At 40.9% G+C, this 26,948-nt stretch overlaps 1 protein-coding gene across 2 annotated transcripts in view; it reads right to left on the reverse strand.

Annotated features, from left to right (window-relative positions):
* The window catches only part of SLIT3 (slit guidance ligand 3), a 471,830-nt gene that overhangs the window by 100,160 nt on the left and 344,722 nt on the right, over positions 1-26,948 (reverse strand). For both annotated transcript variants that reach the window (XM_041397819.1, XM_041397817.1), the window contains exons 16-19: positions 13,635-13,785; positions 12,421-12,495; positions 4,535-4,678; positions 1,989-2,132 (exon numbers count right to left, since the gene is read on the reverse strand). In XM_041397819.1, coding sequence (XP_041253753.1) covers positions 1,989-2,132; positions 4,535-4,678; positions 12,421-12,495; positions 13,635-13,785 — 514 coding nt within the window. The remainder of the gene's footprint in view (positions 1-1,988; positions 2,133-4,534; positions 4,679-12,420; positions 12,496-13,634; positions 13,786-26,948) is intronic.

The following is a 26,948-nucleotide window of genomic DNA, read 5'->3' on the forward strand; positions in this document are numbered from 1 at the left end:
TATGCAGTTATTTTAATAATAATCCACGGAAAAGCAGTGCTGCTTGCAAATATCTCCCTTGACTGTGCAAGGACTAAAAGATATGACTGAATTTTCTGTGTGAAGAACTGCAAGGGCACTTCAAATTAAGATGCTACAGTGCCTAGTTTGACCAACAACAAAATAAAATTGCTATTTTTTATACCAAACAGATGTTCTTCCTCTATTGAAAATCATTAGATAGTGTATTATTTTCAGATCTGTCCATGTTTTGAGAATATCAACGAGACTGACTCACAAAGGGTAAGAACAAAGGGAACAATGTTCTTTAGTGCTGCAAATACGCCAACATAAAAATGGAAATGGAATGTTGCATGAATTTCATCTCCCATTGACAGAAGTGCAAGTAAAGCATTACAGTACCCGATTAGCTCCCAAAGTGTGGGCTGAACAGGGAAAACAGTCACACCATCCAACTTCAGTGGTGTGTGTCATCCAATAAATCCACCTACAGGGGAGTGCTGCCATGAAATGAACAAAGCTGAATTCTGCATTTATGGCAAAAATCACCATGGCCTCAACCCAGGGTCTAAAGAAGTCAAAACCACACCTTTTCTGCCTGTAGATCAAACACAGGATGCAAATGTGTCAAAGAAGAAACTCTTCCACCAAGACACAGCTAGGAACCAACAGGATTATAAATCAGTGCCTAAGCAATGCTCTCTAATTAGCAGCAGCTTTAATTGCTCTTGCTAGAAAGCGCAACAATCTTTTCCCACAGATGAAAAAAGAAAATGGGCTGTTTTCTAACAAAATATGACAAGGACCATTCTATGAAAGCAAGGCAGGGGCTCCACAGACTGATTCAGAGAGTGCCTGCACAAAGGGAGCCACAGAGGAAGCACAGCTCCAACAGAGAGGAGCAGGCAGGCACTGCCTGCAGCACCGTGACAACAAGCTTCCAGCAAGTGCCACTTGCTTTGACCAGGGACTTGAAAACAGTCAACAAAAATAATCTGCTTGTGTTTCTCTCTTTGTCCATCAATTTCAAGGAAATTCTTGGGACTGCACAATGTAAAAGGAAAGAAAATTCTGTGTTCCTTATGCTGCACGAAGCTAATGCCAAAATGATAACTGATTTGCTGGTGAGAAGTTGCCACAGCAAAGGGAAAGTGTCAGCAACAAAACAGCTGAGATTCAACACTTCCTTCTTTGCCCAAACATGATGAAGAATGTTTTCCAATCCTGAAATGCAATAGGATTGAGAGTTTATTTTGACTGGACAATTAGGCTGTATTTTCAAGGCAGACAATTTCCATTAACAGCAACACCAGGGTCCCCTCTCACAGCTGGAAACAAAAGGCAGACTTTCTTTTCATATTTATCAGTCTGTACTTTATTAAAATGGACATACTAAAAAAAACATTTAAAAGTATTTAAGAAGCATGGGAAATATTTCAAAGAATGACTGAGAAGTGTAAGAGAATTAAAACAAAGCTTAGCTTGGGATTTTCAAATTCACATTCAGTAAGACTTGACTATTTTGTTTTCTTCAGATTCTCTGAAAATCTAAGAATTAGCTAGTAGACTTCTGATGTTTAACCAATTTAAATGAAATCCAAGAAAGCAGTTCTTACAAGATCAGACTCTACTGACACTAAAGGAGCTTCAGGCAGCTGAGTGTGTCATAAGCTACACTCTTTGAATCTGCAGAAATGGTTTTACATGACCTTCTCCTGCACGTTGCACTGGGCTATGACACAGTAAAACACAGTCATCCTGCCTGAGGCTGGCAACCTCCAAGTATTTTCAGCACTCCAGCTGAAACTAAAATTAAAAAAAAAAAATAAAAATAACACCTTGTATCCTCCAAACCTGCGATTTCAGTAGGATGGAGTTTTCTTCCCCTAGATGAGGTTTTCCACATAAATTGAAACATTGTCTTTTTTAAAAGGAAAGCACAGAAGAACAGCACCATGACATGTTCATCCCATAAAAAGATAACTTACATTGTGGACAAAGAGACCAGAGTGCTGAAGGCTCCAGGGGTGATGGTGCTGATGTGATTGTCATACAGAGACAGGAGCCTCACTGAGCTCAGGCCAGCAAAGGTGTCGTTGTTTATGCAGCTGATGGAGTTGCTCCTCAGCATCCTACAAGGATTAAAACACGGAATTAGGAACCACTGGGAGGGACTATAATTTAAGGATGGGAGGTGCTTTACCAAGGGCATCAAGAGATGCTTTGGAAATCATTCTGTTTTTATTGATTGCTGAAGTAGAACACAGCTAGAGGAGGGTTAGATTCATGTAAACATGGTTTTGTGAGTTTAAAATGCATCTCTTCCACTCGACGTTAGAGGCTAATGGGAACTGCACATCTGAAAGCAATACGCAATTAAAGTTATTAGTAGTGACAAACCTGAAACAAAAACTAAAGACTCAATTTAATAAATATCTGAGATGTATTTCAGAGACCATTTGAAAAAGACTGCCAGAAGTGTGTGACAATAACAATACTGGCTGCATTACTTCTGCTCATGTCCTGGATGTTTTCTGTAATCTACACTGCAAAAGTATAGAAGAAAACAGTATCCTCATCAAAAATCAAGGAATATCGTAGGAAGGATTTCCAGACCTGGCACAAGCTCTGGAATGTCATTATCATCATTAATTTTGAAGACAAAACCCAGTAATTATTCTATAAAATGGTCTTTGCTTGGTGCTTGTACCAGATGATTCAGTGCTGTGTTTTGGAAGATACATCTCTCTGAGTTGTTATGGTAACAATGAACTCGACAATAAAGTCCAATTAATCTGAAAGGCTGGAGCATCTTGTTTCACTCCATTGCAAAAGAGGCTCATGTGTATTTGTTACACTGCATGCCAATCAATATCTGGGTCTGTAAACATCACTGCACTGTTGTGATATTCCTACTTAGGTGAAAAATCATTCAGTAATTAAAGCACACTACCAAAGACCCACAAAATACATGCAGCTCCTGCTGCTGTTGCAGTGAATTGATCCTCCAAACTGAGGAGGGTTCACTCCTGGGTATCAAACTCATGCAGTGAACAATGGAAATTCAGACTCCCTCAGGAGTTTGAATTTAAATCTCAGATTGGTATCTGCCAGCTGGCCATTGAAATGCTACATCAATGCTACCTGAAAATTAGCAAAGAGAGTTTAGATATGCTGGGAAAACACTGACAGTGACATCACAGACACTGCCTGTTTGGGGCTGAACCATGTGCTGCTTTTGCATCACTGGTCTGTGCAGTTACCACCAGAGGCACCACGGTCTCTGTGATTTTGGGATTGCAGCTGAGGTGAAACTGTGTCAGGAAAGACCCACAGGGCAAAGAGACACACCTTTGCCAGGTCAAGAGCACAAGCTCTAAAATGAACAGGCAGTAAATGAGAGAATAAGGCCCTTAGTGGTTCAGGAGCAACAGGGAACATTTCTGCTGCCTGATATGGAATGTATCAGGCAGCAGAACTGCAAGATGGGATGGATGAATTTGAATGCCAATGTATCCTGCACAGTGATTTCTTACATTGCAGGAAATACAGCCTTTAAAAGCTGGACCATGACCCTGACAAATGCAGCTCTTTTGCAAAAGATTACTATTTTAATGCTGAAAGAAAGTCAATTAATGGATAGCAATATATGTCCCTCAAGCCAAACCCTTTGGTTTCATATCATGGTTCACCATGCACTGTGTGCCCTTCCTGAAAGAAAACTTAGACTCACAAATCCTCCACAAATATCATGCTGTGTATATTTAGACTGCTTTATCAGCTGGGGGAAATGTAGGTCAGGTCAGCAGGATAGCTTGAATGTTAAGCATCTTTTTATTAAAAAATGCTGAATTTTGTTTAGGAGCACTGCCACAGGCTGCTTTACAGTATAAAAATTAATTTAATATCTATGGGCAGTATTTTCAAATCCCTTAGTAAAGTGCATACATTAAATTGAAGAACAGATGGCTGTAACCACAAAAAATGTTAATGGAACAGCAAAAGTTCCATATTTGTCATCACAGAACAAAGTCCTTGAAATGAAACTTGAATTTTTTTTACACTTGAGTAGGAACTGTACTAATTTTGTCACGATACCTTGCAAAAAGAGTAGCACTTTTGCTAATGAATAAATTGCAGATTTTAATTGTATTTTGATTCCTAGAGTTTATTTCTTGACAGCCCCACATAGTCAAGTGCTTTCTTTCTACAGCACAGCTCCAGTTTGGGTGGAGGAACAGTGGGACGATAGACAAAGAGACAGGAAATAAAATAATAAAAGCATTAAATGACTGGAAATGCACAAATTTGACAGAAGACAGGTTCCCCATCATGTCAGTCCTGTGAAAATCTGTCCCTTTTACAGAAATAGCTCATAAATCTCAAACCTGCCCAGGACTAGAGATGGATTGAAACCCTCAATGCCCAGCAGTAGCTCTGGCTGTGCAATAACAGATGTTTCAGCAGGCACTGCTGAGCTGAGCACTCCCACCCTGCCCAGAGAGGAACAAAGGCAGGGCTCTCTCTCACTTACAGGGTCTTCAGCCCCGTGAGGCCCCTGAACATCCGTCCATGCACGGATTCCAGCTGGTTCTCCGTCAGGATCAGCTCCTGCACGCCCGCGGCGCCGTCGAACGCGCCCTCCCGGATCTCCTTGATCTTGTTGTTGCTCAGATTTCTGGAAGGACACACCCAATGACAATAAGAAAATCAGCAGTGTTTTATTCCAAACATCACACTGGAGGGAGGGAGACAGGAGAATTTGTTCCTTTTAGTGGTTATCTAGAGAGACCTATCTATTCATCCAGCAAGGAGCGCATCCAGAAGTCCAAAGGTATTCCTATGTTCTTACAAATAGCTCCCTGGCACTCATGAAAACCACAATTATTTCAGCTGTATCAAGATAACTTAAATTAATGCAGCTACCAGATTTTAACTCCTCATGTAGTTATTTCATATCCATGCCTCTGGAAACAGTAAGTGGGAGTTTCCAGCAGCTGATTCATGTCCATGAAGTTATGGACAGTGCTTGGGTGTGGGTGCTCATCTGGCAAGAGTCAATGCTACTGCCATTGAAATGCTGTCACAAATTGAAATATGGACCACTTTTGTTCACTGTACCATGTATCTGATACCAACTTTAGTATGTACACTTAAAAAAAAAAAACACCACTCAAAATGAAACAAGTATCTCTTAATTGTCAATTCACAGCCACTGCAATACACAGCATTATTTTCTAAATATTTACTCTGCCTATGCAGTCACAAGATGTTTGCTTATACATTAGAAAACTTTGATCTACAAAGTCAAATGAAGTTCTCCTGAAATGCAAAATTAATCTTTTGAATATTTCATATTTGTGAAAACCCCCATGAACAGACAATTTCTGAATGATAAAATTGCCATCAGAGATGTATAAAAATAAAAGGCATTTAATTATTTAAAACATTTATATAGGAGGCCTTAAGCACATTAAAACTTTGAGCCTGAGTCCTTCAAATATCTCCCATGATGTCCTATATAGATTATGATGAATAATTCTATTTGTTGAGGTCTATGACAGGAAACATTGCTCTTTGTTTTACTATCTACAACAAAAAGGAGAAAGTACAAGATATATTCTTGCTCCCAAGAAGATGTTAAATTCCAACACCATTATTCATGCAGAATAGCACATTATTCCAAAAATGATCCCAGTACAGACACAGCATGAGTAATAGTTTCAAAATCCAATTCCAGGTGATATAAAACAAATGACAAGGTATCAGATTAACACCTGGGCTACTCTGCTCAGAAGAGCTGGCAATCTTACTGGGATAAAAGTTGACAGAAGACATGGAAAGAGGACAGCTTGGCCTCAGATAGAAATAATGTGGGTCTTGCTCTTTTCAGAAGTCATCACTTAATAAAATTTAAAAAAAAAGAGCCTTGGAAATATGTTTCATGTGGGAAACTGGAGTACACTGGTTTATGTCTGCTGAACAACTGTCGGAGAGTGGGCCCTACAGCATGTGGCCCATCACCTCTTGTGCTTTCTTGTGATCAGAAAGAATAGGAGCACGCCAGCAATCAGCCAAAAATAACATAAAAACATCTAGAAATACTTACAGGCAAATTTCTCTTTCCAGAAGTTTAGTGCTTTGTGCTAGCGCTCACATGAAGAGTTTATGTTCAGTGTCAAAGCAAGTCAAGGGAGGATATTCTGACATATGCATTTAATTTTGGGGCTCAGCTATTTCTCTAGTGGAAATGTTTATAGCTCAGCATCTCTTCTGAATGCTGGCATAAATAAATGCTCCCAAAGATGCCCCTCCTGGTAAAGATCATGCCACAATGCATATTTGCACAGAATAAGTAAGTAAATGTTTGTGGTGGGAAGGGAGGGTCAGTTACTATAATAGACAAAGACTTTGCAGATTGCAAACTGACCTACAGTTGTAGTTGTAAAGTTTATTAGTTACTTTTTGCCATATAAAAGATATTTAGGTACATGTATTAAAACATGGGGGCAATTTTAATGGTCTATTAGATACTGAAGGCAGAAAAGGGCAAATATTGGAGACAAAAGTTGGCCACCATTTGCAAAGGAATTGGCACCTTTATACAGTGCTAACATCTGAATTTTAATTGCTGCCAAAGGACTTCAGCAGATAGGCAGCTCTGCTCATTTGAGTTAATAATGCCTGATCTTTTCAGCAAGACAGAATTACCCATAAATATGCCAGCAGTCTCAGAAGAAGCCAATTATAAATACCTTTCCCACGCAAAAGATTTGAAAATCCAACATTATGCTGAAATCAAAGTTGCAAGGCAGAGAAAGGAGAAACTCTGCAGTAATAAATAGGTAAAGATGTTACAGTCCTGCAATCCTGCCTGGAGTATTGTCAAAGCAGAAGTTCTGCCAACCTGGATTTTACTATTTGTCCTCCTGAATTGGAGTTTCCCATATCAGAATGCAACAAAAAAAAAAAAGTGGTAGATGACAACATTCAGTCACCAAAGGGGGGAAAAAAAGTTTCCTCCTAAAGTCTGAACAGTTAGAATAATAAACATGAGAAATTACATACTTTTCAGTCTAGAGTTACCAGGAAAAATAATCAGCTGGTAAAAAGCCTAAAAAATGAAAGCACTGTAGCACTGCAGACCTTCTGCCTGGTCTGCAACTCTGAGACCTCTAACTCCATCCTTCCCAGCTCTAAAAGATTCTTTTATATGTGATCATCACACTTGACAAGGAATTTTTTTATCAGGAAAAAAAACTTACTGACAGTTTATAGCAAACTCCCACTACAGAAAAGCCCCATCCTGCAACACTGAGCTTCTACCAGGAATTCTTCTTGAAATACTGGAAGACAGTGGAAAAGAAACTGAGTTTTGAGACTCCTATGCCCTCTGGCAGGAGCCAAATGGGAGCCAGCCTGACCTCAGCCTGCTAACTTCTGAAGGTTTTTTCCAGAAGGACTTCCTGATTTACCCTGGTTATAATATTTAATCCTATTGCCAGACTTTTATTTTGGGTCAGAGGTCAAAATAAATTTTCAGAAAGCCTGGGTCTGCTTTATGGGGGGCTGTGAATAGGAAAATAAGAGATCAAGAAGCTATCAAGGTGACATTGTTCACACAGCTCACTTTTCAGTCGCATTTTATTTACTTTATGACTGAAGTTCATAACAATATTATTTCTGTCGATCTCATAACTTCAAGAGCAAGCTGAATTCTATTCACACTTAACAGAAGCATTCACCCTGCTGTATCTGCTGGGGCAATGTCAGCATTCCTGCTCCCCACTGCCGAGTTACTGACACACCTTTCCATCTGGAAAACCCCTGAGAGAGATCTGCAACCACAAGAGATCTGCTTGGTTTCACCTCCAACCCTGCAGTTTTATCATAAAAACAGCCTGTCCTGAATGGGGTTTCCCTAGAATATTTCTGTCTGCTGGAGATGTGCTTGGAATCTTTAAGCACATGTGAGGAGGAAAAGCTCAGTGCTGCTGCATTCCCCTGGAGGATGCTGAGAGGGTTTTACAGCCTTTCCCAATGGTCTGGCTGGGTTTGATGGTGTGAGCTGTCCTCGGGAGCTGCGTGGCACCGAAAGCCTTAAATACTACAGATACACAGTGAATTGCACCCAGTGACACCCCTGCACTCATCCAGCAGAGCAGATTGATGGCCTTGCTGTAAAAAACACAATGAGCCCAAAATGCCAAAAGCACAACACTCTATTCAACCCCGTTTCCAGAAAATAAAGTCTGTTTCTGTGTAACAAGTGACAGATGACTGCAACCTCATTTGCCATGGCGAAATTCATGCTTAGGGGAAGGAACAACAGGTAACAGCTGTTTCCAAGGGCACAGACCACTTCTGCCTCCCCCAGAAACCTGATATCCTGGTTTTGAAGCTGACTTCCAGTCCACAAACTTTATCATGATTCAATTTTATTTCACATGTAAAACATTCAGATCCTGGTCTGACACTCCATACAGTTCAATCTAGCAGAAATACTTACAGCCAAATTAAGCCTCCAAAGGCAATTACATGCTGGAGGTGGGTTGGCAGTACCAGCTATTGGCAAGACAGCCTGACATTTCTTATAATAAAGACCATATTATATGTTCACTTTGTAACTTTGGCAAGACTTAACTGAATGAACTGTTAGATGACCCTTTCAGGTTTTGAGGTAAACATTTTTCATTACTCTTGTTCTCAAGAGAAGAGGTCAGTCCCCTTTCTCCCCAGCAGTGCATCAAGTATGGCAGTTCACCTTTCTATTTTGCATGTGAGCTCATTGCTGACTTCTTTTCACTGCAGAAACAGCTGATGGGACCTCAGTGGGAACGGCCACTGATTTCCTGTAGGCACAGAGGAGCGGGCAAGCTCTAGAGATGGCATGTGGGGGCTCCAGCCTCTGCCTGTGGGTCAGTATCCCATTTCAGCAAGTAAGGGTCTCTCTGTGCTCCCTCTGAGTCAGATACCCAGGGGGTTTTGGTCATTGACCCTGCCATGGCCAGGAGACCCCTCCAGGCTCCCACTGCCATGGGAGTCCCCAAACACTGGAAGGTTTTTTCTCTAATTAACAGCTGAGGTATTGCCAGGGAGTGGTGAGGTTCCCAGCATTTGCTTCATGCTGAATTTGGTGGTTGCTGCAAGAAATAAACTGCTTCCTTCTACAAAAGTCAAAACTTCACCTCTGTGAATAGGGATGTCTCCCCTCTCCCCCTACCTGACATGAGACCTTGATGTGCTGAGTGAGAAGATCTCCCACTGGACACATAATTCCCTGTGAAAGGCAGCAGCTTCCAGCTCCCATGGCTGGAGGGCAGCAGCTCCTGGAGCCTTTTTAGGACACCCCCAAAGTCCAAGTCCTGGAGCTGCTCCCACTCCTGAAGAGCTCAGAAATGCATCCTTGTATTTCTCCTGCACTCCAGGGAGATTCCAAGTGCTCTTTGCTAACCACTGCAAAATATCAGCAACGCAGTCCTTGGAGCCTGAAGTCATTGTGATGGGACTTCAGCCTTCAGAGCCTTCAGCTTTCCCTTCACACAGGCAAGATCAGGTAAGGCCATACAGTAAAAACACAATGAAAGCAAAACAGAGGTCACTGGAGAACCCAGTAAATTACTTCTGGACTGGTTTAGACCTGTCTAGAAGAATCTACACCAATCTTTTCATTCTACTGTAAAAAGCATTAAACACAAAGAAAACTAAAATTTAGGTTGTCAAAACCATACTGTGTACATGGGATTTTGCAGCTAATTATTGAAGTTGATTATTTTTTTAAATGCACATGCAGATATGTTAACCTTTTAGAAACTAGCAGGGTAATCTTAGCTATTTAATTCCTAAGTAAAATGTGGCATCACATTGCATTATGTATCTCTGACCTTTACATTTTTATATCAAGAATTCAATTTTGTTTTGCATTAAAATGTATTAAACCCTAGGCTGACACATCATACAATAAGGTTCAGCTTAGGAGGACTATTTACAGACAAATTACACCACAGCAGCTAATTACTTATTAGAGGTGGGGTTGGTGCTACCACATGTTGCAAAGGTGGTCTGACACTTCCCTTTTTTCCCCATCATTTTGACTCTCTCTGGAATTCTGCTGGAGCTTTACCAGCCACAGTGGAACCATGGCTCTCTGAAATGAAATTTATTTTCCAAGTTCCTTGGCATGGATCTGTCAGTAGTCCTTAACTCAAGTGAAAGACAACCAGAGGAAAAGCATTCAAATACATTTCAGATATTCAGATTCATTTCAGAAAAAAAAAATAAAAGAGTATTTCAGAGAAAAAAATAAAGAAAAAAAAATTGTATTATTTAGGCTAATGCCCTGCCACTGCAAAGCTTGGGGCTGTTTTCTTAAGCCTAGGAAACAATTCAATTTCCAGACAGATTCCTCCACCTGCTGTTTGCCTTTAACACTTAAGCAGACAAGGGATATACGATGAGACAGAGTCAATACTGTCAATCAAATAATAGTTATGTTTCTTGTCCCCTATACACACTAAAAAATGGGGATTGGATCAATGTTCTTCCTCTGTGATTTAGCAGCAGCAGTGAGCCCCAGTGCAGACCCTGTGCCTGCCACACAGAGCTGCTGCTTTGGGACCATGAGCAGCAGCAATTCCATCTGAGGCACTCCCACATTTCCCCTCTTGCTGGGTGGAGAGGGGTTCCTCCTTTCATTAGCAAAAGGATTTGGCCTAGTAAAGGCCAAATAATAACCTGGAAGGAAAGGGGTGTTTGTTGGTTTCTTCCTGGTAACCCCTTCTTTTCACCAAATGGAAGAAACAGGAAAAAAAGTTCGATCTGGCTTTTTTAGCGACCAGGCCACTGAGTAAAGTTGTGGTTGAAACGTCGGTCTCCTCATACGAAAAACCACCATTTTCAGAAAATCCCTTTAATTGAAATGGAGAAACTTCTTTAGAGCATCAGGTAGAACAAAAGAAATTATCTCAGCTACAAAGATTTCCTAAGGAGCCTCTGCTTGGAGCTGCCATTAAACCCAGCAAGAGACCCTTTGTAGGGTGCAGCTTCCTTTTGCCATGAGTTTGACCTGCTCCTGCACGCCTCTGATCTCAGCAGCTACCAAGGACATATAAAAGAATCTTCTGTTTCACAAGAAACAAACTCAAAAATACTCTCACAACGGGTTCATGCTGGATTTATGCCCAAAACACAGCCCCTGTCGAGGCATCCCTTCCTCTGAGTGATCGATGAGGACAGGAGGGACAGCACTGTACTTCCCTACAGTAAGTTTTAAATAAAAACAAATTATTCCAATTTTCAAAACATAAATTCTGAAGGTTTGATGAGGACAGATGCTTTCCAGTTTGCGTATACACTTATATAGCATGCATTTTTCATTCCTGTTTACTATCTACTTACACTGGGAACAGAGCACTTAACAATGTCAACATCATTTTCGGAGTGCACTGTAGCTACAAATTATTGATCATTCATAAAACATGAGGCAAATGTTTGTGATTAGTTCCCCAAGCCTGACAGGCTGTACTTACACAAATACAACCCCACCCCAAGCCTGCAGTGCTGCATCTGAAACTCTTGCAGAAATAAAAAGAATCCCACTGCAGTTGCCTCCAAAGCCCCCGAGATCTCACAGGGACTCAAATGGCCAGGAAGCTCCAGATGGCAGAAACCACGTGAAACAAATGCAGAACAAATTGCCTGGTTTGGTTGGGTTCCCTAAATTAGCTTGATCCAGACAATAAAACCTCACTAAAAGCAAACAGTTAAATGAGACATTAGCAATGGGTCCATAGGGTTAAAACTTTAAATTACTTCAGAAGGATCCATTTTGAAGACTATCAAGAGGTATCTGACATATTATTCTCTTTCCAAAACACTGCATTTATTAAATATATACAATGCACTGTGCCAGGACTGTCAGCAGAATTATACAGCTACATTTGAATGACTGATCTATATGTTTGCTAATTTATACTCCTCTCTAAACCAATAATGATCACCAGAAGCTGCCACTGTCCATATCTTGTAATATTATTTTCCTTTGACTATTTGAAACATCCACACCACAGCTGGAGGCACATAATACATTTGAGAGACAAAACCAAAATACTAAATGTCATAATCATCTCCAACAATAAGCATACAGTGGAATAAACTCTGGGACAGGATTCCTGTCAGTCTCTGAGCGAAAGACTAAGATATGTAGCCCTAAAAACCCACTGAAATGTCAGCCTAGGGGTCTTCATCTGTCAGTGTGGTTTAACTGTGCCTGTCTGTCCAACAGGGAACTCCTTCAGCTTCATTAAACTCACATTAAAAAAGTGATTTCTACTACTGCAGTACTTAAATACAAAAAGTCATCCCTCCCTCCTTACTTCCAATCCAAGGCTGCATGTATTCTCACAAGCAGCTCAGACTTACATTTTCCTGAGGTTGGGCAATTTCTTGAAGAGTCCAACAGCTTCCAAAACAGAAATGTCATTGTCATTCAGACGCCTGAGAGGAACAAAGAAAGAGATATTTAATGCTTCACAGATGTCTGTAGATACATTCCTGTGACATTCAGGGCTGCCACCCAGAGAAACATGACCTTTGTTGGGCAAGGCACTCCTTGACATCCCCCCCAGACTCCTACAGGTAAAAGAGTCTAGCTTTGAAGGAAAAGGAACATAGAGGACTATCTATAGTAAAACCTCAGGATGTCTTAAAGAGTGTAATGCCAAAGGACAGTGTCAGAGCTCCTTCATCTCCCAATGCATGGGATAAGGAATTATTGAGTTAATCCACTGCACACAAACCTCCTGTGCCTGACTGAACCTCTGTGGTGCATTCTGCTACGCCAGGCACACAGCTGGAGATGGGGTCCATGTAACCAGAAGGGCTCTGATTTCAGGTACTTTCCTATAAAAATCTGCTGATCTTCAAAATGAATGTGAAGGCCACTGTCTTGGCAGGCTTGGGATGTAAAATTCCTTCTGTGATAGCACACAGCTCCATTTTGCTATATAGAGTCTCTGCTGCATTTCTGGATGTCTCTCATATTTTTTCTTAACTTCAGGTCAATAATTTTTATGAGGTTTTAAATAGAGTAAGTACAATAAATACAACACTAACTAAAAAAATAAAATTCTGTTTGAAGGGGCTACTAGTGCAAGAAAATAACCAGAATCTGCAGTTGCTAAGCAATAAAAATGTTTTGTCATACTCAAATGTCTTGAAGTTGCATTAATTTAATAAGACCTGCTCCACCCAAGTAGCAAGCAATGCTGAGATGCAATGAGCTCCCAATCACAGATTCACTCAAATGGGTAAAACCATTTCTTAAATAAAAATGGCCAGGTACAAAGGCAGAGACTCCAGGGTAGATTGCACAGGAAGGACACAGCTTGGGCCTGGCCAGCATTGAGGACACAGGGCTGGTGCACGGGGCCACGGCTCCTTTCTCACTCCACAGCTGGCATAAATGCTAAGGAAATGAGAGTTGTGGTGCAACTCAGAAATAAAATTAGCTTTCTCATTTTCACACAGAGACAAAAGTAGGAGGTGCCTTTAATTATCTGAGTCACTTCTACAGCCTTTAAAAATTAGAGAAGGCAAGAAGTGCAGCTGAACAGCCCTGGCAGTGGCACACTCACAGGTCAGTGGTGTATTCAGGGAGGTGAGTGGGCAGCCGGGTCAGTTTCTGGTTGGAGCAGTCCACGACTGTCCCCTCACAGCGACACTTCTCGGGACAGACAAGGTCCATGAAGCACTTCCCAGTGAATTTACTTCTGTAATCCTCTGAGCCTGCAATAAAAGGAAAATATATTCCAGCAAACAGTTGTTGATAACTGCAGCGACCAGAGGCACCATGGAATCCACCCTCAGCATTGCCTCCTGTCATCCCCAGCTCCTGCACACAGTTCTAATACTTGCCAAGGACTTGTGCTCAGCAATTTTTAAAATTGCTCCCAAGACTTGTCCCTGGTTTTTCACTTTCCCCTTAACAGAATAATTCCTTGTCTAACAAGCCTACCTGTTAAGGGATTTTCCAGCAAAGTCACTTTTTTCCCATTTGGAATTTAGTCCGGCAACAAGGAAAAGGCATCTCATGAAAGAATTGAAATGACAAAAGACTTTTAAAGATATCATTTAAAAGTCCCAAACGTTCAGACCTCAGCTATTAGAGCTGTTTTTCAGAGCAATCTTTTATTAGACAACTTTGTCAACTTTCCAACAATTAGATATCTTTATTAACTATGTTAAACAAACAGCAAAGGAAAGTAATAGCAGTTCAAATCATTTTCATTTTAATTAAGGAATGGGTAGAGCATACTTAGTGAGAAGCACTCCCTGATGTACCATTACACCGTGATTGCCAGACCTCTTTGACTGGGTTTTTGACCCATTCTAATGAAATGCTTTTCCAATTAGGCTCAGTGAACTAATCTGTCCTTTTCAGGTTTGGTTTTTCTCGTTTAATAGCAGCAGGTTGGAAACCCGATCTCAGTGCTTCAAGGAACCAGGAGGATTAATAAATGTGTGTGTAAGTAAAGTGCTGCCAAACCCCCACCTTGCAACTCCTGCCCACTCACTTCGTATTTCATAATGGAAGCACCAGAACCATTGCAGGAGCCCTGTGCAAGACCCAGGGATTGTAATTACCAAGAAGCATTTTTCAAGGTTTCCAAATTTTTAAAAGTCAATTACAAGGCTTTCTCAGAGAGAGGAGCTGAACAAATGTTTTCAGAACCCAAAAACATCACCAAAAACTGAAACCCGAGCTGATATTTGGTTATGGAGACTTGATGACATTCATCACCTGCTTCCCCTTCCTGACTGATAAATACACCACTGCTCATTTTATGACCATGTACTATTTTCTGAGAGAAAAAAGATGTTTCCTAAGTCCACTATTATTTCAATTTATGTTATGCATTATCTCCACAGGGTGATGCAGTGAAAAAAAGCAATTCTACAGGCAATCTAACACTTTGATCCCACAGCCACACTTTGGTTTAGTTTTGTAATTCCAAGTTGGATTATGGGAACACTGACATACAGATTTGTACCTTACTACTAATGGTGCTAAATTCTTTGCTGGTTTTTGTGCTTATTATAAATTATACATCTAAAGTACAACTTCACTGATAGCACAGCACTTAAAGTATTAGGACCAGTGGGCATTTTAAAGCATTATAAAAATACAGTCTAAGAGTTTCCCCACACCATATCATTTAAACACTTATACTTTTAAAAAAATCTGACATTTTGTTTCCAGTCCTAGACATTCCAAGCTGGGTAATCAGAATGTTTGGTTGTTTATGATTCCTTGGAAACAGTACCAAAGATGAACAGTTATCAGAACCAGAAACTGCTACAAACCAAAACTGCTACAATTACAGTACACTTTGAATAACCCACCAACAATCAGCGATCAGAAAGTGTCTTGGAAATCTCCAACTTGAACTTTGAAGAAGCATTACTAAGTTTCCTAGTAAAACCTTTTGTTGAAAAAAATAATCACAAACAACGTAAAGTTTCATAGGGCAAACATTTATTAAGTAAAATTTTTAGTCTACTTATGGATACAAGATTCACCTTCCCATTGGAAAAAAGAGATGGGTGAGTGGAATTCTTTATGAAGGAGAAAAAGCAGTGTATAACTTTGGAGGGAGAAAAATAAATTTTTGGTGTTCTCTCAAGCTTTTTGGCTGAACAAATAAAGAATTTTATCACACTTTGACTTGGCACCTACTCTCCTGATGGTGAGGCACACAACCTTCCACACTGCAGCAGCTCGAAGAAGCTGATGCTGCCTGGGCATTTGTCCACAGCTAGCACCACTGAAACAGGGGAAAGGCCTCAGCTCAGCAGGAGAGAAAGGGAGCAAACATCACCTTCACACTTTTTGTTCCTTCTCCCTCTTTCTTTTTTTTTCTTTCTTTTTTCTTCTTGAGTTTAAACAAGAGTTACTCAGGTAATCACTGAGTCAAAAGTAATCAACAGCCTGTATGTGCTCAGCAAGTACTCAGCCATCTCAGCCTGAGAGACAGCAGGAATAACCTGCCAAAGACTGGATAAAATTTACTATTTGACCTGAGCCTTGAGATCACTTGGACAGGTGGCTGCTCTATTAAGATATTCCCATCTGGGATAGCAATGTGAAATGCAGCCATCTGCTTGCAGAGCTGTTTAAGCACATATATCCATTCCTCCTGACTGCCAGGCTCTGAGAGAACACAACAGGACTCAGGAAGCACAGCTCACCACCACAGGCACAGAATACTTCTTGTGCACTGTAAAATCACCCACGGAAAGCCACAGAGAAGAGATGCAGGACAGAACACAACCTGGGAGTCTCTAGCAATTCCCCAGATTAGGAAGAATTAGAGCTTGCTGTAAAACAAGTAGCCAAGGCAACAGCAAGGCCTGTGTGTAACTGAGGGCAGTTGCAGTTATTTGATTTGTTAGTTACTCTTACAACATTTTTATTTCACAACCAATGTGACACTACTATCAGGTACTGTGATTTCCTAATATCACAAAACAAACACACCGTGGCATTCTACAGAACAGCAGCACTGAGATAATGAAACATCACATTTCCAAGTGCTCAAACATTCTTTGTGCCTTTCTGATACCCACATGGAGATACAGGCAACAGAGAGAAATACCTTTTTGTTCTTCTCTTCTTTTAAAGCATTGTTTAGAAAACCTGATTTCAGTTTTTAATATTTAGCTTTGTCCAAAGGACTTAAAAGGAGTTCTGGAGGATCTGTTCTGCTACAAATCAGGCTGTCTCAAAATTGACCTGACACCTTCATTCTAGAAAATGATCCAGCTGCCTCAAATTTGGCACCAAAAAAATTGACCATTGAGATCAGGTGGTCTAACACTTGAATGAAAAATCGAGGAATCTCAAAAGTTCTTCATACGACCACAAGATCACAATTCTCATAGGGAATAAAACAGAAGTGCAATTTTTGGTCATAACTTCACATTGCTAGTGTTAATTTTTATCAGTAACTGCAGATAAAATCTAAGAATCCTGCAAGTCCTTCTTTTGACAGCTCCACAATAGAGATGTAACAAATTTGCAAGACAAGGAAATATTTCAATGTAAGAAAACTTCTGTATGAGACTCTCAAAGTCCTTTATGAAAAGGAGTCATTGTCTCTGTGGCAGGGGGGCAGTTAGGGCAGAAGTATTTTGAAGATCTTGTCTAAGCTGTCAAAGCTAAAATGGCCCATTTGGATTTGCTGACTCAGCTTTGCCCTCTGGAATTATTGGATAGTGGTGTTCCCAAACAGGCCATGGTAGTCATATAATTTTAAAGAGATGAAAAACAATGCGTTGCAGACTATTCTGAAGTTTTTATTATATTTGTTCACAATGGAATGCCAGCCCATTAAGAACAGGTCCAAAAGTTGCACTGAGTGGCAGGTGTCTTGTTGCAGAAATGGCATCCAAAGTGTATCTCAAGTAGAAGGATTCACTGGACACCTCAAACAGACAGATGCAGCTTACATTATGCACAGGGTAAGGAGACAAACGTGATTTTTAATCTCTGTAGGTATGGCTGGAGTCACCCTTGAATATTATCAACCAACAGAATGCCTGACTCCTTCATTGTGAGAGCAATCAAACAGATTAATTACTTAGAAATGGTTATTCTGCATGCAAGCCCTGTGGAAAGTCTGTGCAAACATCTCTGTGGCTCCCTGGGAGCCTGGTTAGCAACACTTCACCAGTTCCACCGTGAGGAGAGGGAAAGGGAAAGGGAATCTCTCACCTTTTGATGCTTCTGCCCCAGCAGAAGTATCCAGGCATGCCATGCTGCAGGGAGTATGCAGCCTTCCATGGTGCTTGACAGAACCATGTTCCATTTGTATTGTTCTACCACATGGTTAGATCAAGCACAAAGGAAAACCCCATGGACAGCCAGAGTCAGAGTTAGGCAGCGCCAGAGAGAGAGGAGCGTTCAGAGGAAGCAGCATGGAGAAGCACAAGCTGAAGGTTCACGGAGAGCTGCTCTCCACTCCACCCATGCAAAAAGGTGCTGGATACAAGAGGTCATCCTTTATGCTACTGCAGGAACACCCTGGAGCACAATTGGGGTTAGTGTACACAAACAGAGCCCGGGCGAGTTCAGAGACAGAGCTGACACGACAGAAAACACAACCAGAGGAGTGCTCACTGCTCCTTCCAGAGAGCACCTGCAGCTCCCACCACACACTGAATGCCCAATCTGGGCTGCTTTTTATTACTTACTCTCTCCTGGTGTCTCCTTTCAGTAAAAATGCCATTTAGGTTTGCTCCATTTATTTAAATGAAACCGTAGAAATACCGCAGCCCATACCAAGAGCAGATTCTGAGCTGCTGGCCAAGCTCTGGCCTTAAATGCTCCCCAAGTGCCCTTTGAGCCTAATTTCAGCTCCCAGAGGCCCTTCATGCTGGTGGCACTTACACTGACAACCTGGAATTGCCACTGCTTTTCTTTTCTTTTCCTCCTGTTTTGGTTTCCTCTGCACTTTCCAGCAGAGTAGCACACACATGCTACTGCAGACACAGAGAGCATTTTCTGTTATTCTGTTTCTGAGCATATTTGCTGGGTTTTGTACATCATTCTCTGATGGAAGCTGAGCGTTTTCTATTTCCGATCTTGTAACTCATTCCTGCAACTCTGACATATAAAGCAGAACATTCAGTTCAGGCTTGACTGTTCCCACTGGAATAAAGCTCCCCCTGACTCCACTGTCTGCAGAGCTGTGCCAGTGGACAGTGATTTTGAGTCACATCTCAGATATTCTTGCAGGATTCCCAGATAAGAGAGGAAGGGGCTGTCCTCTGCAACTGCTCACAGAGTTCTGCTGGACTACAGTGAAGGTCAGTGCTTGTGTTTTTAAATACAAATCACTTTCCTTAGTAAGGGATTTGCCCAAAGAACAAAGTCAGCACCAAGCAGATTATTCATTACCTACATGGAGAACAAGGCAAGTGCTTGAGCAGAGATGACAGATAATAGAGCAGGGGTCTGTGCTTCCCCACTTTGCCATGGCCCAGCGCTGCTATGCAGAAAAGACAACACTGAGTTACCTGGGAACTTCAGCAAATAAATAAGCACAGTGTTAACTTAGCCAGCCCACACTGGGGGTTTGGTTCAGCAATGAAAGTAAGGCAATTTGATTTTGCAGTCTAAGAAATAAACTGAAATAAACTGAAATAAACTGAAGCAGTTTTTTAGGGGAACCTAACACAAATCTTCAGTCTCCACAAGACACCAAACTACCAGAGTCTGAATTGATAAAAACATTAGATTATTAATTTTCTTCTGTGACTCATGCAATGTGGCACCAAACCACGTTAATTTTCTTGCCTGATTAATCCAAAGTATGCATAACCCTGGAATCCACGCCTCATTTACTTAGAAATTATATCTGTAAAGAGAATTCCTGCCAATAATTTTGTATGGCTCCAGTGAAGAAGGATGTAGAATCCTATATCCTTATTCCTACACTGCTTTAATAAAGCAGAAATTCTGGCCCATGCTCTTCAAACAAATTAATCCACAGTACTCTGTTAAACAATGACAAGTAACAGTTCATATCTTCCAAAGACTTTTATATTATAGACTGATTTACAGTATTAAGTGGGATATCTGTAATAAATTCAGTCATTTCAGTGTCAATGAACTCTTTCAGTCCTACTAGAAACAAATGCAGTCTGAGCTCTGTGAACACCTTCCTGAGAAACCCCATGAGGATATTTTGAACAAGTCTCTGTTCCTTTGCTGCACTAATTAAACACCACTTACAATAACTGCCTAAACTAATCATTAGCTGCAATGAACGAGAGGTACCAGCACACGAAGAAATCTGTCAAAATCCTAATTTATGTCCCTAGAATACAGGAGAGCAGAAATACCAGGAAAGCACGCTATTTTATAAATTACATTTAAATAAATTCCATAAGGCTTTGGATGTACATAAGATCATCCTGCATAAATGTCTGCCAAAAAGAAGTTGAAAAGTGAAATACATCTCCAGCTATGTGCCAGCTTCCATGAAAACCCCTCCCTTAGATACTTTACACACAAGCAGCATTGTTTGGTTTGCTCTTGGTGTTCATTCACCTCTTGTAATCCACGTTCTATAATCAGTCACTGAAACTGCAGTTTGTAAAGAATTTATACACAGGAATTTATACCCTATTTTTAACTGTCCCATCAGGCTGGGAACTGCTGCAGTCTCAGAATAAACGAAATATTTGCTGTCCAATTGCAGCACCAACACCTTTGCACTGGTTTAGCTGACGAGCTCTCTTCATGCCAGCACCTCCCCAGTTATTTTCTGTATCCCACTCAAGTGACCACCACACACACAAGAAGTGCTGCCTGAGCAGCTCTGGTGCTGCTCAGCCTAACCTCAACACGAGGAATGGCAACGTCAGAGGACAGCAAACTTTGTCCCATCGCAATTTCTGAGGTTAAAAGATCAATCAATCCCTCAGCTTTCTGACATAGTTAATTAAGAAGACAATTCAGATCTCAAGGGAGGAATCTACACAGCCCTGCACTCTGCCTACATGGGGAATCCAGGATAACTGTGATATCTGGATGCCCATGTGGTATGGATGCATCTGTGACTCAAGAGTCAACCTCCCTCTTCCCAGTGCCTCTTTACTGTAATTGCAAATAAGGATGTTGGTGGGTAACAAAGCTGCTCAGATATTTTGTTTTTTTGAAGACTACTTCAACTCAAAAATAAAATGAGGCAGAGCCTAAAATAAACTTTCTAACTGAAACACATCAATTCACTTTCTTATTAAGAGCCACACTCTCTGCCAAACAGACCCACCTGGTTCATGTTCAGCTTATGCTTCCTTGAGTGAAATGGTTTCCACTCCTTCCTCCCACTGCGGAACCAGAACTCTTCACCATTGTAAGGGCTAGTGAAGGCTCAGAGTAACTGGCACAAATTTTAACACAAAGATCTGAACTGCTGTCAAGGATGTGCAGAAAAGGGAGGGCTATAATCAGTATCTAGTACAGTCAAATTAATTTAACAACAGCAACACTTCCACAGTACGAGGGAACCCAGCTCCATTACTATTAGTCATAGCAGTTGTATTGTGTTCTCCAATGACTTCAGCTTCAGGAAGAATTCATGCAAACCAAAGCCCAAATATACTCAGTTTCAGTGTACCGTGAAAAAATCATATTCCTAATTACAAATTCTGTGTAGCATTTAATCTGCAGGTGATTTATTGGTGTTAAACAACCTTCCATTCAGATAACAATAATTCTTATGCACCACAAACATATCCTCAGTTTTGGTATATTCTGAGGGTTTCAGAAGGTAGTTCTGCAGAGTCTTTGTGTCATTCAGGGGGAAAAAAAGGAGTGCAACACACAGAATTTAACTGAATAAAAAAAAAAACATATAAAAAAAACCCCAAAACAAAACGAAACCAAACCAAACCACAGACAGAACTCTGAATGCAGTTTCTCCAATCATAACCAGTGTTTCCTATCCCTTTCCCTCACAGCAGGGCAAAGCCATGGTGAGAAAAGCACTGGAGTTTGGCCTCAGATGAGATTTCCCACTAAACTGAGCAGGTCTGGAGCACCCAGGGCAAACCCAGAGGCTCTCAGGCCTTGGGGCTTGCTCAGGAACTGCTGGAGCCCCACACACCACGGCAGGATCATCACAGCCCCAAAAACATGTCCCTGCAGCACTGCAACAAGGCAGGCAGGAGCAGGTGGATATCTGTGCTTTCCATCAAACAGAAAATGCTAAAGGCAGGAGCATGAGCCCATGGTCTGTAAATGACTATTTGCTTATTAAAAATGAAAGGAATTTGCGAAGTTGTCATCAGAGTGATTGGCAAATTATGGGAACAACTGGAAGGTGTTTCAATCAGATAAATTATGTAAGATCTGGGTTAAATTCACCTGCCTTTCATGACTTTTAAACACTGGTTGAGGAATAGCAACGCATTGCAGCTTTCAGTTTGAGAGCTCAAAAATCTTAAAGAGTGTTTACACATCCCTAGGAGCAGAGAAAAGGACAACCCAAGGAGTCCAAGGGACAACAAATGTGTGAACTGCCACAGACAAAAAGTCCTGACATGCAGCCTGTGCTCCCCTGACTCCATCCATGGCAGTTCTGTGCTTCTAAAGGTGCAACAATGCAGAGAAGAGAGGAGGAAATTTGAGGTGATTACAAGAAACAGCAAGTCTGTTCCAAAGCAGACAGGTAACCCGAGGAAGGTGAGCGTGTATGAAGACAGAGACTGGAAAAGAACATAAAGAATTAGGAGAAAATCTGCAATTAGTGAGAAGAGGTTTTATCAAATGCCTTAAAAATGATGAGTGAACAAAAAGCAGCTACATCACCATGCAATAATTGGGAATAACATGACAGAAATGACACTAGCCCTAAATATGCCATTGTTGGACCCAAATGTACCCAAAAAGGCTGCCTTTGCTTTGGGTTGGGTTAATGAGAAGTAGTGCCCAAAAAGGAGAGAATAATGGTGGCAGATGGTTCATTTTCCTCCTCCTCTTCTCCCCTGTCCTTTTGATTGTATAGCACTGTCTGGAACTGAAGTAACTAATTAAAGGCAGTTAGACACAATGTATGCAGGAGGAAGCAATAAGACAGGCTCACTTCAGAGTATTCCAAATAGCAATCTTCTTGATAAAAGTCTTATTTCTAAGAATTAGAAGATAAAGAGCTTTTGTGATGTGATGTTTGTAGAAACACATTGCTTTGATCATTATCAGAGATAGTTTGTGTCAGTACAGCAGGTGGAACTTTCATTGCTTTTGAAATGCACAATATACTGAAAAATGCAAACATATCACAGGGAGAAATAGATATACAGCTGAATGCAAAGGCAATTCTTTCCAAAAGCTATTTCATACACAGTGTCACACAGCAATCAAGGAACCTGCCAAGTCTTGAAGTGACAATAAGCTACCACAGAGACAACACAATCTGCTCATAGATTTATTTCCCTTACTCCTAAAGCCCTGTGCTGCCTTAGAAAACAAAACTGCTCTGTATCGAACTTAATCAAATGCTTCTGGGCAGGATATTTGTGTTGATCTTTTTTCCCCTTATTCATATTAAGAATGGGAGCCTCCAGTGACCTCAGGCTGCCAAGCACCATTGGATCGTTAGGTGGTCAGAGTGGGCAGATGTAGCCAAAAAGAAAATAATCACCAGAATGTCACTGTTGCCACTTAAAATGACAGTATTTCCCTTTTCTAAACAGAAGAGAGAGAGAATTAGTCACAGCCTCTACTTATGATTTATCTGTCAAGACTGCATCTCAGATTTTTTAGTCTCAGATTGTATAGCTGTGGGGAGACAGTTGGGCAAGGGGGAGATTTGTTATTATTGTGGTGCACTGCATCAAATGGAAAGCAAAAAATCACAGAAAATAGTATCTATTGCAATCTGAAGTTTAAACATATTTGATGGTATATTCAAAAGCTTTGCCTGTTTCACAGCCCTGGGCAAAAATATGTCCTGTTCCCTGCTGTTCCTTCATTTCATGCTATAATGCTTCCAATTCTCCTTTTACAAAGAATTATGTACATTATCTACCTGTTGCACAGAAGCTCCTTCCTATGGCCACTCATAACCTTTGCAGATGTTGCTCCACTGTCATCAGTAAAAGCTCGAGTCATTAGGCTCTGTGAGGAAATAGCATCTGGGAAAAGTGCCTCAATTGAAAGAAGTGATCAACTGAAAAAAGAAGGTAAGTACTATAGGCTGGATGCTTTTGAGCAGGATGGTAGGGACCTGTGATGAAAACTGAAGGACAGAGCGTGCAGAAGGAAGTTTTGTAGATGTGTCTTCACAGTTTCATTTAATTATCAAATACAGTTCTATTTAGCCCATCTGCCTCTGTGTCCTCTTGACATTTCCTTCTTGATGCTCCTCTGCCACTTCAGACTGATGAAACTTCAAACATCTCAGCTTTTCTCACTGCTCCTGCTAACCACTCCTCTCTTCTGTTCTTAGAGAAAAAGCACTTCCCTTTCTTCCTTTAATTTACTGAACAGTCACTTTTTTTTTTCTTTTTCCTCATAAAAGGTCCTTTCTGACAGTCCCCTTTATGATCACAGAATCATGGAATGGTTTGGGTTGGAAAGGAAGTTAAAGATCATCCAGTCCCCCTCCCTGCCATGGCCAGGGACACCTTCCACTGTCCCAGGCTGCTCCAAGCCCCATCCAACCTGGCCTGGGACACTGCCAGGGATCCAGGGGCAGCCACAGCTCCTCTGGGCACCCTGTGCCAGGGGCTCAGCATCCTCCCAGGGAAGAATTTCTCCCCAATATCCAGTCCAAATCAACCATCTTACTGTTTAAAGCCATTCCCCCTTGTCCTATCACTATGTGCCCTTGTCAAAAGGAATGTGGCATACACACAGACCACTTCAGGACAACCTCAGAACTTTATGACTTTAAAACTGTCCTTTCCCTAATGTGAAAGTATTAAGCTCTCCTAGGCTTAACTACTCCTGGGTGTGATCCTGACACTGCCTGAGTACCTCTGCTCCCACAGAGCCCAAACTTTCTGTGCATCCTCAGCTCTTCTCAAAGGTCAAAACTGTGCGAGGATAAAATCCCCCGCATTTCTTCCTTAACCAACCCCTTACATTCCCTGTGTTTTCCCCTCAAAAAACAACTTTCTGACCATTGACATGTACTAGATATATTACACAAACTACATGAAAATACCAGGATTCTGAAAAAAGAACCCTTTGATAAAGAGATGCACATTTACAAAAGAATTAAAATGAAAAATTGTTTTCTCATACACTGAGCAGAAGACGTAGAAACTAGAACAGAGAATCCCAAAGACAGTGAGGACACGGACAAGTTACTAAGCCTTGCCATCCCAGTGGGATTGTGTCATCCCTGGATGACACAAAGCACTGCCCAATGCTCTAAAAGAAGATTCATACCTCATGGACATTTCTGCAGAGAGACGTGCTGTGTTAGATCCTGGGATGAAACACATTCCTCAAAATGAAAACATGGAAAATTCCTGCTAAATGCCAAGCCTGAAGCAGCCATGATTCAAAGGGACAAGTTGAGCAGAACAGGTGCCAAGGATGTCTGTTCCCTGGATTGATTTACAAGCTAAGATTTTCTAAACCATTAGATGTTCCCTGCCTCATGTGAGCAGACAGCAAGTCGAGTTCAATGTATCTCATCACCATCTGGAAACTCTACAGGCAAGGATCTCTTCTCTATTGAGCTTTTGAACAGCATTAGTTTTCATCCAGCTGAAATCTTTGTTCTGAAGCTGTTCAATCCCTGCTCTCCTCCTTCATAAGTCAGGTTTATGCTTTTTCCATGTGGTTTTGATATAGATGTAGAGCTGGAGATCCAGGGAAAAACAACCTAATGCCTCAAGGAAAGGACCCCCAGGATAAGAACTCACACAAAATATTATTCTCAGCATCACCAGGTACTGAGTTCTGCACTGTACCTCTTCTTACCTATGACCTCTCCTAAATGGAGTCAGCTGGTGTTTGTCTTCTCCAGTCATCTGTACCTTTGTTCAAAGCATGCATGCACACACATAACATTAATTCCTCTAGCCCATTAATAAAAGCAGAAGAAAATAACAATGGCAAATTGGGTACAGGTTTATACAGATCTGTTTCTGCAGGCTGCTTTCCTGTCTAAGTTGTATTTACGCATTTTCATTTCCAGTTTATTTAAATATGAATATTACTGGCTAATTACATTGTTACGATGATGGACACAATCCAAAAACCTAGATAAAATATGCCATAATTTCAAGCCTGATTTAAATGTTGTAGCTTGAGTCACAAGGGACTGAAGACCTTAACAAGCCTGCCCCAAAAAAAGCTGACTGCAAATGAAGTTATCTTTATTTTCTTTCCCCCATAAGGGGAAGGTTTAGCTCGGCATGTTGCTCGCAGAGATGCACAAAGCACAACGGCTTGTTTTGGGCTGCTGCCACCCAGCTTCATGCTGCATCCCCATCTAGAGCCATTCATCGTTTACCACCAGGAACACAATTAATCATGTTGCTTTTCAGAGGAAAAAAAGAAAAATCATAGTAATTTTCATAGAAAACACCGCAAGGTACTCCATCAATAACAGTCATTTTTCTCCTCAGTACACACTAATAGATTTGCTTACTGAGACCTGCTTGTCTTTACAGTATACAAAAATGCAGTAATCCAAAATAGATATAACCAATGTAACCAGTAGGAAAAACACATGAAGAAGTAGGCATCTGCTTAGTTGTGCTGTGTAAGAAATATCCTTTTGCTGACAGCTGAACCATAAATAAAGAACAGATAAGATTAAGAAAAAGCTGTTTATGTTACTTTGCAGGTTAACTTCAGGTGGAAACATTTTTCTGCTTCATTCACAACACAAAACCTTTGCCTAAATTATTATGCACCTTTTGATTCAAAGCTTGCTGAAACCAAAAATCTTACCAACTTTGATGGCAATTTTACTGGAGTTAGTGTGTGTTGCTTATGGGTGTTAGAAAAAGGAATGTATGAAAGCTTGTGAATTGATGCCATTCCTTCACCCCCAGATTCACTCCCATCCCAGATCAGAAATGCTCACTGCCAGTTGTATGAAAACCTCTCACACTGTTCTGAGCCTTTTAGGTGTGGAAATTAAACTTGAGCTCAGCTCTCATTAGGTCAGTAAGAGCTCTGCTTGAATACAACTGACAATCCTGTCAAAATATAACATTTCCCACATGGATGCATGTATATTGTCCTTGTTTTGCTTAAATATTTCATAATTTAGTGTTTTTTTACGAATATATGTCACAAGCTTTCATCTTTTTTTCTTTGTTTTTAAGAGAAGACAGCTATAGACTGCCTTTTTTTCTTTTTTTTTTTTTTTTTTAATCCATAAGGTAATTGCCTTTCTGTCGAACTAACCCAA

Source organism: Onychostruthus taczanowskii, unplaced genomic scaffold (genome assembly GCF_017590055.1).
Source record: "Onychostruthus taczanowskii isolate IOZ18803 unplaced genomic scaffold, ASM1759005v1 scaffold14, whole genome shotgun sequence".
In the NCBI taxonomy this organism is placed as follows: Eukaryota; Metazoa; Chordata; class Aves; order Passeriformes; family Passeridae; genus Onychostruthus; species Onychostruthus taczanowskii.